The sequence below is a fragment of the Natrix helvetica genome (assembly GCF_964273705.1).
Source record: "Natrix helvetica genome assembly, chromosome: 1".
Lineage (NCBI taxonomy): Eukaryota > Metazoa > Chordata > Lepidosauria > Squamata > Natricidae > Natrix > Natrix helvetica.
The window spans coordinates 38204908-38223613 of record NC_138548.1 but is presented as its reverse complement, the minus strand read 5'-3'; the positions used below and the strand labels follow the sequence as shown (position 1 = coordinate 38223613).

The 18706-nt window shown below is 38.0% G+C and overlaps 1 protein-coding gene across 1 annotated transcript in view; it reads left to right on the top strand.

Moving 5' to 3' along the window:
* The first annotated feature begins 200 nt into the window (after positions 1 to 200).
* Positions 201 to 18706, top strand: part of TRMT61A (tRNA methyltransferase 61A) — a 58512-nt gene continuing 40006 nt past the window's right edge. Inside the window, exons 1-2 of the mRNA XM_081939947.1 lie at positions 201 to 404; positions 6213 to 6577. Coding sequence (XP_081796073.1) covers positions 6247 to 6577 — 331 coding nt within the window. The 5' untranslated portion in view covers positions 201 to 404; positions 6213 to 6246. The remainder of the gene's footprint in view (positions 405 to 6212; positions 6578 to 18706) is intronic.

The window sequence follows — 18706 nt, the reverse complement described above, 5'->3', positions numbered from 1 at the left end:
AGATAAGCAGGGATGGAGCTGTCGCCTAAACCCGACCAGGAGACGCTCGCGTAAGGGTGCATTTGCGACTCTCGGTCATTTAAAAGAGCAACAGCGAACACCGCTCAGCGATGCACCGATTGCACCACGCAACTAATGAGAAGCCAGGGACAGAGGAGACGGGAGGCGAAATTGCATCACCGCAAAAGGAAGCAAAAGCGCTCCGATCAAGCTGGAAACGGGGAAGAGCTTCCTCCTACTCGAGACCGGCGATGCCAGGGCGAGGGAGGGGAGGACCAACGTCACAGGCTGCGACGAGCAAGAGGGAGGAAGTACTGGAAACACGTGTCTGCCAGCGGCCAAGGCTGTGCTCTCTGCTCTTGATCTGATGCTCCTTGCCTGAATGCAAGTAGGGAATCGGAAAGGTAAGAGTAAAGTGAGATTAAAGCAAACGGCTGTTTAAGGAGCCGGGGACCGAGAAACGACACCAAGCGCTGCCCTTTGTCGCCTCTTTGCAAGAGAGGCCACTCTATCCGCCACTCTGGGACCTTCTTTTGAGTAGACATTTATTTATTTTATTTTATTTAGTTGGTCAAACATGTAAAAGATAACCGGTATAAGTATAAACATAAATGCGAACACAGTAAATGGGTATGAATAAATGGAGACCGTAGGACAGGGGCAGTAGGGGGCCCGCTGGTGCACTTATGCACGCCCCTTACAGACCTCTTAGGAATGGGGTGAGGTCAACAGTAGATAGTTTAAGGTTAACATTATGGGGGGTTTGGGGATGTAACAACAGAGTCAGGTAGTGCATTGCAGGCATTGACCACTTTAAACTTTACAAAGGGGAAAGTTTACAATCTCCAAAGATCCCCAAAGGAAAGCAGGGCTCCTGCGATTTCATTAATTTTAAAGAGCAGGGGAAGTCAGCAGGGGTAAAATCTTGAGCGCAAACGATGGTCTGATACAACACAGAAGCATTATCATGTGCCTATTTTCCCTCTTCCCCCTCCGGAAGCATCTCCTATTGAAAAGGTAAACAGGGACAAGTCCTTTGTAGGTCACAAGTGCAAAAACAGGCTGAAAAATGGAACATGAAACGTAAAAGGGAAGGATTGGGTTTTTTTTAAAGCAAGAGGTGGATAAATATGAAAATCCCATGCTTACACTTCAGACTGGGGTTTTAAAATGTCTTTAGTTTTTAAAACTTCTATATAACAATTGCATATTAAAAGGGCACGTGTAAAATGCTGTACCTGGTCTGTTGAAACTCACAAAAGAAACAACATATGTTCCAGCTGCTTCTATCTAACACAGGGGTGTCCAAACTTGAGAACCTTAAGACTTGTGGACTTCAACTCCCAGAATTCCCCAGCCAGCCATGCTGGCTGGGGAATTCTGGGAATTGAAGTCCACAAGTCTTAAAGTTCTCAAGTTTGGACACCCCTGATCTAACACCTGGTTGTCCAATCTTTTGGCTTACCTGAGCCATACTGAGTGAAGAGGAATTGTCTTGGGCTGCATATAAATATATATAATATAATTAATGCATATAAATAACATTTGTTTTTAGTTCTTTTTTAAATTTATCTTGTGGGGCTACATTACTAACTGTCCAGGGTTGCATGTGGTGTGTGGGTTGTGGGCTGGACATATCTAACAGTTGCTCCTTAAAAAACCCAGTTTATTGGTATTCCTAAAAAAAAAATCATATTCCAATATAGCAATTGGTTTCAAACAAATACTCCGCAGAATTCAGCCTGGAAATTTAGCAAAGCAGTTTTTCCAGTTGTCTTAGAGACATTGAAAGAATTCTTACGATGGAGGAAAAAAGTTTTGTTCACTTCAGGAATTATTACTGCATAATCTTTGTGGACTGCTATCGGGTTCATCAGATGCACAAGAGTATAGTGCTGAAATAGGAATATTATATATGGACACAGCAGAAGAAGACGAATGCCAGACAATTTTATGCATGGCTTAGCCACTGCTAATGCTATAAAGATGAGTCTAGCTATTTCATTTGCTATAAATGGTATGTTCTCTCTTGGAGAACAAAAAGGAGAAAAAGGCTCTTTAGCAAGGTTAATTGACTGATAGATTATGTGCCATCAAGTTGGTGTTGACTCTTAGGGACAACATAATAGATTTTCTCCATGACAATCTGTTCCTAACCTAGTCTTTCAGCAGTGTAACTGATTCTGTTCACCTTCTCCTAGATGTCATCTTTCCTTTCCTTCCACCTTTCCTAGCATTATTAACCTTTTCCATAGAGCTAGGTCTTTACGTAGTGTTTCTAAAGTAAGATCATTTGAGCCTGGTCATTTGGGCTTCAAGTGAGAACTGTGATTTGTTTTTATGATCCATTGTTTGTTTTTGTAATTTTATTCTTAGGTGTTTTCTCCACCACAAAAGACCATAAGGACAAATACTCTTTCTATCCTGTTTCTTCCAAGTCCAACTTTTCCTTCTATAATGTGTCATACCATTGCTTGCACAATTCTGATCTTTGTACATATAGACACATCATGGCATTTAAATATATTTTCCAGGCCTTCAAGAACTACTCTAGCAAGTACTGCTCTGTAATGTATTTCTTTGCTGCTTGTTTCTTTAGTGTAGAATAAGATTGTCAAACTGGCAGCTCGCAGGCCGGATACATCAAGCGCACGCCATGTTCAATCTGTCTCTGCAAAGGCAAAAAACATCACGATACATCATGATCCGGCCCATGAGGTCATCAAGTTTGACACCCGTTGTGTAGAAGATTGGTCCTAAAAGGCAGAAGTTGTGTACCGCTTCAATATCTTTATTGTCAAATCTAAGGCCTATTTTCATTAGGTTAGCCTTTTATACGTAATCTTAGTCCCATCAGCATAACATAGACTATTGGTGTTTCGTCCTCCATTTTCAAAACCGTGTTTATCTTTTTCCAGTCCAGCTTCCCTTTATATATATATATATTCAGCAAACTATTGTACAATGTCCTTTACTTGTACAGTGAATCAAGGGGAAAGTTGAGTTGGTTGGTTGGTTCCTGCATTTTGCCTCATTCTAAGGTTCTACTTTTATCTCTTGATAAAATGGCCCATAATTCCAAGGGTGTGTATCAGGAGAAATTTGAAAGACATTGATGTCTTAAATTTTTTCAAATATAGTTTTATTTCATTAGACTAATGGTATTCTCTTTCTGACAGTTCTTTTTCTTTCCTGGCACTGTAAAGAATCTTTAGCAAGAGGAAATAATCCAGGAATCACTCTTATATTTTCAGTGATATTGTTCAAGGTACTGCAAGGTACATTATATCCTAGAGTTGCCATTTTTTCTTTCTCTTTAAAAGCAAAAAAAAAAAAAGGTTCTTGTTCCTGTTGTTTAGTAGCTGGCAAATTAATTTTTTTCCTCCCAGTTGTTTCAATGCCAAGAAATGCTTTATAACTGTGGTCAAGAAGTTCTTAGTAGTATAACAAGAAAGTCTTTTAAAAATTGGCATTCCTTTAATACTCTAGCACAGGGGTGTCCAAACTTGGGAACTTTAAGACTTGTGGACTTCAACTCCCAGAATTCCCCAGCCAGCATGGCTGGCTGGGGAATTCTGGGAGTTGAAGTCCACAAGTCTTAAAGTTCCCAAGTTTGGACACCCCTGCTCTAGCAGAATCTTCTCATTCAAAGAATGCCTTCATGTTACCTACCAATTAGCCTTGTCCTATTGTTTACTTTTTTCTCATTTTTAAAACATTTCCATTAGCATGTAAAATCAGAACATAAGTTAATAAAGTCAGAATTCAGATTCATAGTCTTGCATTTTTATCTGCTTGATTGTACGCCGCCCCGAGTCCTTCGGGAGAGGGGTGCGGCTAATCAAATAAAATTATTTATTTATTATTTATTTATTTATTATTAGCTTTCCAACTCTAAACTGCATTTGGCTACAATTCTGATTACTCTTGTGTTGGAAATACAACTCTACTTATGAGAGTACTCCTGTCCCTATCTACAAAGATCAAATGTAGGGCGAGTGCAATTTAACGATTACTTGATTAAGCATTGGAGTCATATGAAATCATGACTTCATTTTGGTGGTCAGCAGTTACGTGCTGCGATAAAAGATCGAATGGTGATGCTGGCAGAAAACCTCAAATGACTTTTTGTCAAGTAATTGCAATGCACCAAACCTTTGGAATAGACATGGTGATTTGCAAGGTACGATGTCCAGTCAGGCATAACACTGTTGCATTATTAATTCTTCTTCTCCTCTTCCTATTAAAATTGTATAACAGTGTCATGTGGCCTTAGATATTTAACAAGTGAAGATGAATAAATAAACACAAATATATATATTTTGCTCTATCCCATAATAAGCTTTTTAAAAAGCTTGTTAAAATTCAGAATGTACTCCTCTCCAATTTCCATGTGTATATGAAGAAGCAGTTTCTCCTTGTCTATCTAATCAGAGTAGGTAACTTGAGATACTGTTCCCCCCCTCCACACTGTACTTATGTGACTTTCTTAACCATTTTTGCAACATTTGCTGCCACTTCCATTTGCAGTTATTGAAAATGGGTTGCATTCTAACCAATTTGAGGTGGGAAATATGCTTCAATGAAAAAAGAAAAAAAAGTTCCCCAGCAAAGTAAATTCAGATTCTGCCACATTATGTTTGGTCTGGTCCCATTTTCTCCGAGTACAGTCCTTGTCCTTCCTTCTCCGAAATGTGAAATCATCTTCCTGTATGAACCTATGCTGGGTGTCAAGAATCTTTTTCAGCAAACAAAGGAGACAATGATAGCACAGGCAAAAAACTTTGGTTACACAATAGAATTAGATAAATGGCAAAATTTGTGGCACAGGAACTATAAATTAAGAATGTCAACTGCATATAAAGAAAATCTCTATAAGATGTTTTATATATGGCACCTTGCACCAGTGAGGTTGTCAAAGATGTTTAAAGATAAGTCAGCTAAATGTTGGAAATGCTACCAGATACCTGGGTCATATTATATGTGATGGACAGGTGTAGAAGCAAACAAACATAGGACAAAAATACAAATGTGGCTGGAAAAGGTGATAAAGTAGCACATTGACTTAAAACCAGAAATATTTTTGTTGGGGATTTTACCTGAAAGCTATAGTAAAGGGAATGCATATTTAATTATACACGTATTAACCTCAGCTAGAATTGTATTTGCACAAAACTGGAAAAGGGGAGTGATCCCTACGGATGAGAATGTGATTAGGAAAATATTAGAATGTGCAGAAATGAATAGATTAACGCTTGCTATAAAGGAAAATGAACAAACTGAATATTATATGACATGGGAGTTATTTTATGAATGGTTGGAAAATAAAAATAGAAGTTGGAAATAAATGGAGATCAGTGAAATATAGAAAACATGTTAAGAGAGAAGTAAACAATATGATGATTCTTACTAATATGACTATTAAGATTATTATATTTAATATTATATTCTTATTAGAAGATACGTTAAGAGAGAGAAATGAATAGATATATTATGCCCATTATTACTATTGTAAGATTAGTTGTAAAATTTGATTGTTATTGCACAGAGATATTTGTACCCAGACACACTGTTTAATGGAAGATGGAATGTTTAACCAAAAAAAAAACACATTTTTTTAAAAAAAGAATCTTGTTCAGAATTGCTAGACCTTGTAGGATAGTTGAAAGCTTTCTGTTCAAGTCTCTTCCTAGGAATCTGCTATTTTAGGGAACCAGTTTGCAAGGTGTTCAACTGGAGAATATGGGCTTCTGCAGGACAAGTATCTAAAATTGCTATTTCATGGGGGGAACCTGACTCACGTGTAAAGAGGGACTGGAATTTAAATATGCATCCCACAGACTTTGGACTCCCTGAATATTAAGTATCAATATTAGATAGCCTGCTAGAGACTGCTGCATCATGTGCCTAGTTCCTACAGTGGAAAAGACTGAATTTTGGACTTCTTGATGCTATCAAACTAAACTTGAAACCATTCCAGCTGTTAGATTACCGATTTCTCTCGTGAGTTGCTTGTGTTAAAAAGCTATTTAGGATTGTAGGTCATCTTTAGATCATGACTTGGAACTATGGAATGATGCTTTTTGGGGTGGTGGTGGTGATGGGGAACTTAAATGAGAAAGAGTAGTTGTGAAGAAGAAATAAGAATGATAGGCTAACATAAGGAGAAGCAAGGAGAGATTCTGAAGAGTGTTTGTTTCCTTTTTCCTTAGCTGCCAACAACCTGCCGGGGACAACATTGTCGTGATGAGTTTTATTGAGTATGGAGATACGATAAAAGAAGGAGACACGGCAATTGTCTTCTTGGGACATGAATCGATGTTTCCAGTGAAGGTGCAACATGGTGGTAAAACTCAGACTAAGTATGGTGTTATTAGACACTCAACTGATCTCATTGGAAAGGAGTATGGTTCCAAGGTGACCTGCAGCAAGGGAGGTTGGGTGTACATCCTTTATCCAACCCCAGAGTTATGGACTCTGAACTTACGCCACAGAACTCAAATCCTGTATTCAACGGATATCTCTCTAATCACCATGATGCTTGAGCTGAAACCAGGAAGTATAGTGTGTGAATCAGGTAATGGGACTTGACTCGCTGCAATGTTGTTGCTTCTTTTTGTACTTTTCTATCAGGGGTTTCCGGTACAAATGACAGTTGTTTATTTTTATGTATTCAATTTGGATGGTATCCAACTCCAAATTACTTGGGGGAGGGGGTTGTCCCCCAAAATAAAGAACAACACACAAAAAACCCTACAACAAAGTAGATGGGAATAAAATACAAAAATAAGTACAAGAAGGCAACTCGGACAATACTCCCAAAGGTACTTTTCAAAAGGCAACTGGACTTTTTTGTTTTTTGTTTCCCTTGAAAACATTTCACTTCTCATGTAAGAAACTTCTTTAAGGCACTAAGAACAAACCAAGAAACTCCAGTTGCCTTTTAAAAAGCACCCTTGGAATAACCACGACCTGGATGATTGAGAGTTTCCATAGACAAGTAACCCAGATAACAAACCAAAACAAAAAAACAGTCAGAGAATTCCCATACAATCCACCTTAAAGCCTACAAGAATAGCCAGGTCTTCATGGCTTTTTGGAATGCTCTCGTGGGGGACCTCATTCCAGAGGGCAGCTTTATTACAGGGAAAGTGAGTCCCAAAAGATGAGACTGTATGAACATGGGGACCAAGAGTATGCCCACATTGTCAGATTGTCCTGGATAGGAAAGAAAGCACAAGAGATAGGCAGTCCCTCAGATAGCCAGGTCCAATCATATACAGAAACACATTGGCAACCAGTACAAATTAGAAATCAGGGGTGCACTATGGGCAAGCTGAGGCAAAGAGTAAGTGGTAGCTATGGCCAAAAGGATCTTTTATAGCTTCATTTGTTGTGCCTGTGCACCCTTTCCCATTAATATATCAGCCCTCCTGCCACTTACACCTATGTCATCTCGCTGCTCAGCTACTGCAATATATGCTATAAAGTCCACATTCTGGATAGAGAGGACCATTGATCTTGGAATCTTGGCGGGATCTTGGAGTCCTAGTGGACAACCATTTAAATATGAGCCAGCAGTGTGCAGCAGCTGCCAAAAAAGCCAACACAGTCCTAGGCTGCATAAACAGAGGGATAGAATCAAGATCACGTGAAGTGTTAATAAATAACTTTATAATGCCTTGGTAAGGCCACATTTGGAATACTGCATTCATTTTTGTTCGCCACAATGTAAAAAAGATGTTGAGACTAGAAAGAGTGCAGAGAAGAGCAACAAAGATGATTAGGGGGCGGGAGGCTAAAACACATGAAGAATGGTTGCAGGAAATGGGTAGGTCTGGTTTAGTGAAAAGAAGGACTAGGGGAGACATGATAGCAGTGTTCCAATGTCTCAGGGGTTGTCACAAAGAAGAGAGAATTTCCAAACTATTCTCCTGAGCACCTGAGGGTAGGACAAGAAGCAATGGGTGGAAACTGATCAAGGAGAGAAGCAACTTAGAACTGAGGAGAAACTTCCTGGCAGTTAGAACAATTAATCAGTGGAACAGCTTGCCTCCAGAAGTTGTGAATGCTCCAACACTGGAAGGTTTTAAGAAAATGTTGGATAACCATTTGTCTGAAGTGGTGTAGGGTTTCCTGCTTGAGCAGGGAGTTGGACTAGAAGACCTCCAAGGTCCTTTCCAACTTTGTTAATCTATTCTTTTCATTTGGAAGAGGCCATTTATGTTAACACTGAGCAGCCCTCTCTAAAACAGAGAGAGATAAGACATCATCTTTCTTCTGTCTACAACACTTTCAGCAATTCTAAGAAGATTCTACCCCCCCCCCCCCATTTACACTCTGTTACAAGTGATCCTGAGGGCACAGATTAAACCCTCCAAGTGGCTCCAAGAGCTCTCAGGGGAATGCTAACAACCAGATGACTACAAAGAAATGTTTCCTTTAAAAAAAAAACATCCATCCTATCAGAACCAATCCTTCCATTGCCCTTACCATCCTGCCAGAACCGATGAAGCTTCTTGGATGAGAAGCAAAAATGTCATCTTTTTCCTCAAGGAAAAAAACAAACCAGTTGCCTTTTGAAAAAGCACCTTTGAGATTATGCTGGATTGATTCTGCCTTTTTTTTGAGTCCACTTTGGAATGATCCAGAGCTTGATCTTCTCTATTTTAACCTTTACCTGAAACTTCTAGAAGGGATCATCAACCAGTGTGGGTTGCAGTATCATTAAATTCAAGATATCCAATTGTATTTCTGCACCCAGGAGATTTGCAGGCGAAGTCTTGACCTGGTCCTTGAAAGATATTGGAGTCTAGGTTGAGAAAACAAGGTCGTGTTTAATCCTTGAAATAGAGAATAGCTGGCTGTTTAGAAGCTGACTGACCTCAGAATAAGTCCAAACTGCGCTGTGCACCTATTGAAAAAGTAAGTTCAGAATCTGGGTTCTTCCTAGAATAATAAAAAGGAACCATGAACTTGAGAGGTTTGGCTCAGCATTGACTGCAGTAGCAGCCATAAACTCTCCCAGAATTTTGGGAGCACATAATATCCTGTATACTGTTGTCACTTCATGTTGGGACTGTAATAACTACCTCTAATTAGGCTGTCTTGAAGACCATTCAAAAGCTTCAACTGGTACAAAATGTAGCAGCTTCCTTGGAAATGGATGAGCACTGTTATAGTCATGTACCACTTTTCTGGAGGAGATGCAATGATGATCAGTTTGCTTCTGGGTGCTATTCAAGATGCTAGATATAATTATAACAACCCAAATAGCTTGGATCTGGGTAACCTGTAACAGAGAGGCACCCTGAGAATTTCCACCCTGGCAGATACAGTAGAAGGGACAAGCAATGGACATTCTTTGGTAGGGTTCTTTGGATCAGTTTGCTACGTAAAATGGCCACAAAATCTTCAAAGTTTTTTAAGAAGTAAAACATAGTAAAAACTTCATTGCAGATATTTTGGAGACTGAGGATTTAATATTTAAAGGAGGTGGGGAGTTTCCCATGGGTTTTCAGGTAAGGCGAATGCTATGTGAAATATAGGATTATTCAACATTTATGGATGTTGCTAGTCATATATATATCTATATCTCTATATATCTATATCTCTCTATATTTATCTAACTATACATACATACATACATACATACATACATACATACATACATACATACTTACTTACTTACTTATGTTCTATTAGTTTGTGTAAAGAGTTTAGGTTTGTAAGACCAAAGTGGTTTAGAAGTCTCAGCAATAATTAAATAAAACACTGTATATAACGGCTCATATATGAGGAAGTACTATATATGAATGCATTTTCAAAAGGTTTGAAATCATTTTTAAAAAATTTAAAAAATGGAATCATGCACATAGGCCTGCAATGCTAAAATAATCCTGGCCTGGATAAGTCAAACCAAATTCCCAAGAAACCCCCTTTCTATGATTTTGCTTGTGTGTTGTAATGCTAGGGCCTATCCTAGCCAAGTCTTTACTGGAACTTTAGTAGAAGGACACACATGAATTTTGCTTGAAAGTAATGCAATTGCATAATCTTGGCAGGCTTCTGAAATGATGGTATCTTTCTTGGACTGCACTAGTGCCATCTGTAGCTATGCTTCCTTATTTGGCAGGATGTTTCTCTTTCTCTCCCCCTCTCTGTGGGAAACTAACAGTTATGGATTGAATATCCTCTGATATGCTAACTTTGAAACTAGGAAACCCTATGAGATTTTGCCATGCTCATTTCAATAGTTTCTCTCCCTGAGGTTAGGTTGAGAAATTCAAGATGGCAGATTTAATCTCATGTCTTGTAAGTGGCTACTTTATTAAAACTTGAATAAATAAAGATTCCATTTAGAGAAGCAAACAGGAAGCATCTGTGGGTGGAAAGGGGAATTGTTTCTTTTTCCATGTGTCACAAGAACTTGGTAAATGGTAATCTAGAGATGAAAATTCTGCCATTGGGTATTTTATTTTGTTATTGGTAAACATTCAATCTTAAAAATGTCCTACCTTGAGATGAACGTCATGGGCTAATTCCCATGATATTTTAATAACAGTGCTGTTCTGTGATCCATTAGTGAGAAATACTCTTGAGAGCCTGTGCTAGCCTGCGTCTTGAGGCTTTATGTAAAAAGTTGTGCAACATCTTGCACAAATGGAAACTCCTAACTTTCTTTTCTTGTGAGGAGTCTTGTAGTAAGAAAAGATAGTTTACACGTGGGCGAACATTTCTGGATTGAACATGTAGGATTTTAACCTTGACCTTATTTAACACGAGAGACTAACTATAATCTCATGCATACATTCTAAGGAGAAAATCCCACAATGTTTACTGATTTTTATTCCATTATTGTTGGGGTTGCTGACACAGTCAGCCAGATGTTTAGACTGGATTTGGGATTTTTGTCTTCTTAAGGACCAGGAATAGGCAGACCTTGTTAATAATATTAAAAGTATAATTGCTTTCTTTTGCCACATGATGTGGAATTGTATACAAATGATGACTATATTTGTACGAAGTACAAACTTTTATTGAAAACGGAAACAGAGTTCAAAGTTGTATGATAAAATGGACAAAAAATATTGGTTACAATATACAGTTAGATCAATGGGAGAATATGTGGAAGAAAGAGTTGAAATTTACATTAAATTATAAACCTTAAATATATTTTTTATAAAATAATGTGTGTCACTCATATATGATAGTGGACAAAGACAGGAATGCATGAGGAAATTTCAAATATTTGTTGGAAATGTAACCAATACATACATGCATGCATGCATGCATGCATGCATGCATGCCTGCATACATATATAATCTCTGGTTTGTCTCTAATGTCTGAGCTACTTCTGGCAAGGTTTCAATTTCTTTGCACTGGATAGGCCTTTACAGTTCTTCCAATTCTACTTCTGTAAATGCTTTTATTTCATATTATAAATTGATGTTGATCTGCTGGTCTGTATTCTGGGTCCAGAATTTCTGATTCTGAATATAGTTCTTTCCAGAACCAGGGTATTTTCCCCAGATATCTCTTCTCATTGAAATTGATTTGTAATAGCAAATTGTTGTTGTTGTTGTTGTTATATACACAACAATGTGAAGTCACAGCAGCCAGTTCTTTAGCTGGTCTTGGCCTACATATCTTTTCTTTCCAAGAACATAGGATTTTATAATGTATCAGCGTAGTATATGTGCAGTCCCAGCAGTGTGGTTTTTTTAATTGAAAAATGAAAGTTTTGTCAATATGTTTTCTAAATGCCCAGATCTTGGGAGCTGCCCAGAGATGGTTAAAAATGGGGAGCTGTATAAAACATTTAAATACATAAAATAAATCTTCTCAGTGCTGCCCAATTTTTTTTAGTATGGCACCCAGTGTGTGGTTAACCCCTGGGATCGCCATGACTGGTTTATGCCACAATCTTTCAACTTTGATTTTCAGATATTGTTATGTTGTGATTTTCTCCAGTTCTTTGACTTCTATTCCACTATTTTCCTGCTATTGCCGTATCAATTATCCACACTTTTTTCTTTTCAACCACAGTTAAATCTGGTGTGTTATGAATGAAGACTTTATCAATTTGTATTAGGAAATCCTGCAATATTTTAACCTGCTCTTTTTTGACTATTCAACTCTTCTCCCCAATTGTTCATTAGTGGTACGTGATAATTTTAAAGATGTTCCAGTGAATCATTTTGGCAACTGTCTTACGTCATTGTTTATAATACATTTGTGCAACTTCTTGCAAGAGCTGAGTATGTGATCTATTTTTTTCTACTTCTTCGCGCAATCTGCAGTTTGAATTATGAGATGATTTTTTTCCCAATTCTGATTTTGATCAAATAGCTTGTTCTTAAGTAGTCAACATCTAGCCTTCAATTTCTTTTTTTGAACTTTTCAATTTAAACGATTGTCAGGTTTTATCTTTATCCACTTTCTGCTTGATCTTATGTAGACAGTAACCATGTAATGCTTTTCCTTACCAATATTCTGTACAGGTTTTTATTTTATTATTTCAATATTCATGTTTTTTTCCTGTACTTTGATTAAGTTTGAATTTTTAATTTACATCAATGCTTGTTCATGGTTATCTTTTACATAATCAGCCAATGCATGTTTTTCTTCTTTGACAGTCAGTTTGACCGGAAGTAAACCTCTGTCTCCATTTCTGCAGGACAAGTATAAGCTATCAGTATTATTACATGGATGTAATGCATCATGAAGTCATTAGTTCTCTTGTTTTTCAGTCCAAATTGTCCAGTTGAGCTTTTGTCTGGTTAATAGTTCCAATAATATATTGTTTCACAGATATGACTCAGGGTATGGATAGTTTTGATGGTGTTTCTACGATTCAATTTTGTCTTTAGCACTTTTTGCACTCTTTGGTTGCATTCTTTGTAATCACATTTTTAGCTTGATCCTGCTTGATATTATCCAATTATAAAATGCCCAGATACTGATACTTTGTCTTAATGGCTCCCGATGGATTTGGCCATTTGGCATTTGATTTTACCCTACTTTATTGCTACTGCAGCACATTTCCCTAGGCCAAATTCCATTGCTATATCTGCTAAAAATTCTTATAGTGTATGAATGAAACAAACCAAATGTTAAAAAGCTATGATAGTTATGTAGTTGCTTACCAAGCAGGTTTAAATTATAGAATAGAATTCTTTATTGGCCAAGTGTGATTGGACACACAAGGAATTTGTCTTTGATGCATAAGCTCTCAGTGTATATAAAAGCTATCTGTGATAAATCATGATCATAGTCATTATAAAAATACATTCATCATAAATCCTAAGATACAACACTTAGTGATAGTCATAGGATACTAAATAAGCAATCAACATAAATCATACTAGAAAACTAAATAAAGCAATATAAATCGTAAAGTATTAAAGTAACCAAAATATCTTTACCATCCCCAAGGCATGCCACAACTTTTGAGCATCCCTAAAGTTTTGAAATTGAATGTTGAAAAATTTGACACGCCCTAGACTATGTCAATGACTGGATTTTGATTTCTGATTTTCCACAAATCAGATCATCCATATGAAGCCAAACTGAGATTTATTAGCACATTTTGCTGTTTGATAGCTAAGATTTCTTCAAAATCACTGAAAATGGGAATATGGCAATGACAAATAATAAAAATAATAACCAGTCACCTGGAAGATGCCTCTCCTAATGTTGACAAGCTCATTTTTTTTTCATTTCCAACCCCCATTTCTGCCACATCTTCATTATTTTTTCTATAAACATTCTAATGTTTTCATTGACACCAATTGTTTCCAAACATTTAATAAGCCAACTATGTGGTAATGAATCAAGCACCTTTTTATAAGCCCTGAAGGAGATGGGTGATCTAGAAACACAGAATAAGAATAAAATAAATAAAAATAATCCTGATCTTATGTAAATTGGTTTTCTGGTTTTTGCAATTCTCCAAAATATTTTATAATCAGAAGTTGATCTTTTGTATCTCTGCTTTACTTTTTATTTCTTTTCTGTTCTATTGGAAGGATATTATTTTCTTCTATTTATTCTTGGATTTTGCCCAGTATTATGCCTAAGAGTAAAAATAATAGATGGAACTGAAACATAAATTTGATTATATGCAGTTAATATAATTACTCACCCATGATAATTTAATTTATCTTTCAGCTGTATTAAAAACTAAAACGTGTAGTTTCTACAGCTTTTGGATGCCACAGCTAAGGCTGTTAAGCCACATGTCTTGATATTGAATGTATTAAATATTTCGATGGTCAGCCTTATTAAAAGTGCCAGGATATGCAGGTTTACAATGAAAAGAAAAGAAAGAGGAAAAAGAAAGTTATGTAAAGATTTGAAAAATGATCAATAATCTGATGATGGAATAATCTGATGATGGAAAATAAGTAGAAATTTAAAAAATAAAATAAAAGGAGGAGATATGGTAAAATCTAATCAAAAGAGCCTATGCACGGCCACAAGTTTTAGGATTTCAGTAATTGGAATTAAGCTGCCCACTCATTTAAAAAAATGCAATAGAACAGAAATAAACCTATAGTTCATATTCATTTTGTATAGCTCAAGCCAGTATATTATTATTCCTCCTCCCCCTCCTCTCCCCACAACAACAGCCCTGTGAAGTGGACTCCGCTAAGACAGAGAGGGCCTGGCTTGAAGTCACCCATTGCCTAAGGCAGGACGAGGACTTGCAATCCCCTGGTTTCCAGTTCAGTATCTTAACTCCTGCATCAAACTAGTGTTTAAGATGCACATAGCGGTAGGGAAAAGGAGTGAGCAGAAAGGTGGAAAGACCACCAGCTGAAAGTCATAAATAGAAAGTGGGGAAGAGCTATAAAATGTGAACAACCAAAAGCCATTTAAAAATATGCAAGAAAGGCAGGTGGAAACCAGTTGACTAATTCAAGATCGTTCAACAGAAAGAAAAGGAACATAGGTGCAAAACAAATTATGTTTATATAGGAAGACAAAAGGGATGCGGGGAGGGAGGGACCCAGAAGCTGTTGGTTGTAAAATTTCAGACAGACATTTCTGAGTAGGTGGAATTGCTCTTCCCTGTCTGGAATGATGAATCGTTCCTCACAGTTCCTGGAAAATGCAGCCAAGCCTCTGCTTTGGACATAGGCCTCAAGAGGCACAAAGCGTTTCATGTACTGCAGGTGGAATTCCTCCCACCCTGCTGGACGATGAATCATGAATCTAAGATACAAGCAATTTAATTTCCATGAGCACCACATTATAAGATTATTAAATATTTAATCTGCTGTGCTGTAGCAGAGCGGCTTATGGATATGGATGGGTCTAAAGTGTGTGTGGTCTGCAGATGGCATTTGTATGCAGTGCGGACTCCTGAAATAGGAAGGAGGCAGCTGAGGACAATCCTTAAGGACAACAGTGTGAAGCAACCTAGAATTTTGCTCCCATTTGTAGCCCAGTCACATTCATGATTAGTGTGTTCTGGTTAAGCTAAAGAATGGACAGCTGTACTTTTTAAAGAGATTGTAATCAGGGCAACTTAGCAAAGGGCTGGATTTCCTTGCCATTTTAGGAAGTGCATCTGGCACAGTGACACTAAGACTAAGAGAATCAGCGTTAGGATTTGCACTTTGCTCGCACTGAATCATGGGCACCTACTCTGCATGGTGCACCTTCTGCGTTGGACGTTGATAGTTATACTAGCCTGTGTGAATAGTAAGGGAAATTCAAGGGAACTTTTGGGACTACAAAATCTGATAAAGGCTCCTTTCTTCTGTTTGACACAGTTCTTGCATTCTTTTGATTGATCTGGAATTACTCCTAGGTTTCACCCCCCAAAAAAATATTGATTAAGGCATGCAATTGCTTAGCAATTAAAAAAAACCCATTCTCAGATCAGCTATGCAGAGATATATAATAGCAAGGTGCTTAAGGAACAGAAATAGCTATATTGGAATATTACTTGCTGTATTATATCAATCTGTGAAGAAAACAGATTGCTCTCCACCAAAATGAACAGAAAGCTGTCCTATTCCAAATCTCACTTTAGGTCCAGCTAGCCCAGTTACTAGTGGTCTTTAAAAATCCTGCACGGTTCAGGAGGTATTTTCATATTGCTGGATTTTGCTGATGTTGTTTTAAAGGAAGTGCCAGGGACTGCAACTAGAGTCTTCTGCATGTAAAGCACGTACTCCGTGAGCAAAGCTGATGCCTGCAAAGCAGTCTTGCAGCATAGAGGCCTAACCTGCAGCGTAGGAGGTGCATGAAGCCTGTCAAGGAACTCTTAAGTGTCTCCTCCCAAGTGTATTAACCAAGCCCACAACCTCTGCACTTAGGAAGGTCATAAGTATATTTGTAAAACAGGAGATTTGTTTTCTTTTGAGTTTTGTTTTGATAAATGCATTATTACAATCATAGACTTACACAAAAAGAAAATGAAGCATTTTCTTTGTGCACATTCCTCTTCATTTTAAATCAAGAGATTTAAAATCTGAGATATGAGGACATGGGGATCACTCTAACTCCAGATAGAATGTAGTGTTAATTAATATAATTAAACATACTCAAAGTAAATTTGTGTTGGATTTAATTTTCACTATCCAGAATTTCAGAGCCATTTTATATGGGCCTATTCTTCCTGTATTATTCTGAATCTTGACAGATTCAAAGACTGGGGCAACCTTCAGCCCAGGGAAAATTGCACATTCCTTTCTACAGTGAGCTACAACCCTGAATAGTTTGCGTGTTGTCTCCTGTCCCAAGAGCTGAGGACGACATATAGTGGGATCCATCTAAGTCACCATTCGCCGAGAAACTATACAAGCCAGAATCTCTCTTCAGGGATTCTTGACCAATCTCTTAACTTGTTGGGGGCAACAAATGCTCTTCCTTGGTGATTCGTGTATTTGTTTTTATCTCTTTGCTTTTGCTCTTGATTTGCTTTCTTCCAGATGTGTGAGACTTAGACAAGGCGATAGAAGAAGACACAAAACTGGGGGGAAAGAGGGTTACAGGCTCAAGGCTCAAAAGGATTTTGATAAAGTTGAATGTTCAGCCCTACCAAAAGTGCTGTTCGGTCATAAGAAATATAAGGATTTACATTTAGGCAGGATAAACCAGATACAAAAGTTTAAGATACGGGTAAGTGGTTCCTGGCTTGGTAGTACGTCTTGTTTGAATGACCTGGGTAGTATGGAAGATCACAGATTAAGCACACAGATCACAGATTAAGTGTAATGTGACTGGCAAATGGGTTATTGCAGTCTTGGGCTGCATTAGCAGAGTTATAATGTTGAGATTAGAGGAAATGATAATTCTGCTAAGCACAGTTGCAGTTGCCAATCCAGTTGCAGTTGTGAAATAGATCTACCTGTATATAAAATATATAAATATGTCATTGCCAGCGAAGGTTCTGAGTCACCCAGGTAGAGTTGTCTGGAATTTGAGTGACGGCAACTGGACTTCTTTTCTTGTTGGTTTGAAACTTTCACTGCTTATTCCACATAGCTTCTTCAACCTGAGCAAGTTGGTTAGTGGGACCCCATATCTGTCCTCCAGGGAGGTTTTGTTTTGCACCTTATCTATTGATTTGATTGGTTGAGGGAAGAGTGGGGGAATGCACTTATGTCAAAATGGAAAAACCTTCCCTCAATAGAAGTGAAGGTCTCAGAAACAGCCTGTCTCCCATTTTTTATGCTGCTCTTTCATCAGTTCCTAGTCATTAGTTCCCATCAGTTCCGAGATCACTTCATAGGTTCACCAGGGAGGCCTACCTGGAATAAAGGTTATAGGAGTTGAAACATTTACATCAGTGGTGGGGTTCAATTTTTTTTACTGCCGGTTCTGTGGGCGTGGCTTGGTGGGCATGGCATGGTGGGCGTGGCAGGGGAAGGATACTGTAAAATCTCCATTCCTTCCCCACTCCAGGGGAAGGTTACTGCAAAATCCCCATTCCCTCCCAATCAGCTGGGACTCGGGAGGCAGAGAATAGATGGGGGTGGGGCCAGTGAGCGGTATTTACCGGTTCTCCGAACTACTCACAATTTCCGCTACTGGTTCTCCAGGGCTGGTCACAACCTGCTGAATACCACCTCTGATCCCAACAACTCTGCCTACTCATATATATTGCCATGACTCAACTTCCAGTAAACATGCCATTGTATTTATTTTGGAGATGTAAAATTGTCCCTCTTTCACGGTTAAATCAGAACCTACAGTTCTGATTTAAATAAAGAAGTCTGAGTCAACTGAATCCTGCAGAGACCAGGATGGAAGATGGATTGGTCAAAGAGTGTTTACATTTTCAAAGTTCGTATGGCATCTGTGCATAAAGAAATTGGAGTCTGGAGTTATTTTAACTCTGGAGAAAGCGGACAACATAAAGGTAACTGGTGATGCACAACAGCAAACCCATCTGGCACTCTGTAGCACTTCTATGTTTCATTATGTCAGATGTTGTTCAGAGAATAGTGATTTGTAAAATTTGGCACACAGACTTCAGGTATTTTGTTCTCACAACAACTGGCACACTAGCAAAAATAATCCCAGAGCCTGGAAACTGAGCTATTTGAAGATGTCTCCCCAAAATAAATTCTATACACTATTTTCAGACTTGTCAATTTGAAGATATATGGTCTTCAACTCCCAGAATTCCCCAGCCAGCACGCTGAAAGAACTTAATTTGACTTGTTTTTATTTTACAGGGTTTTC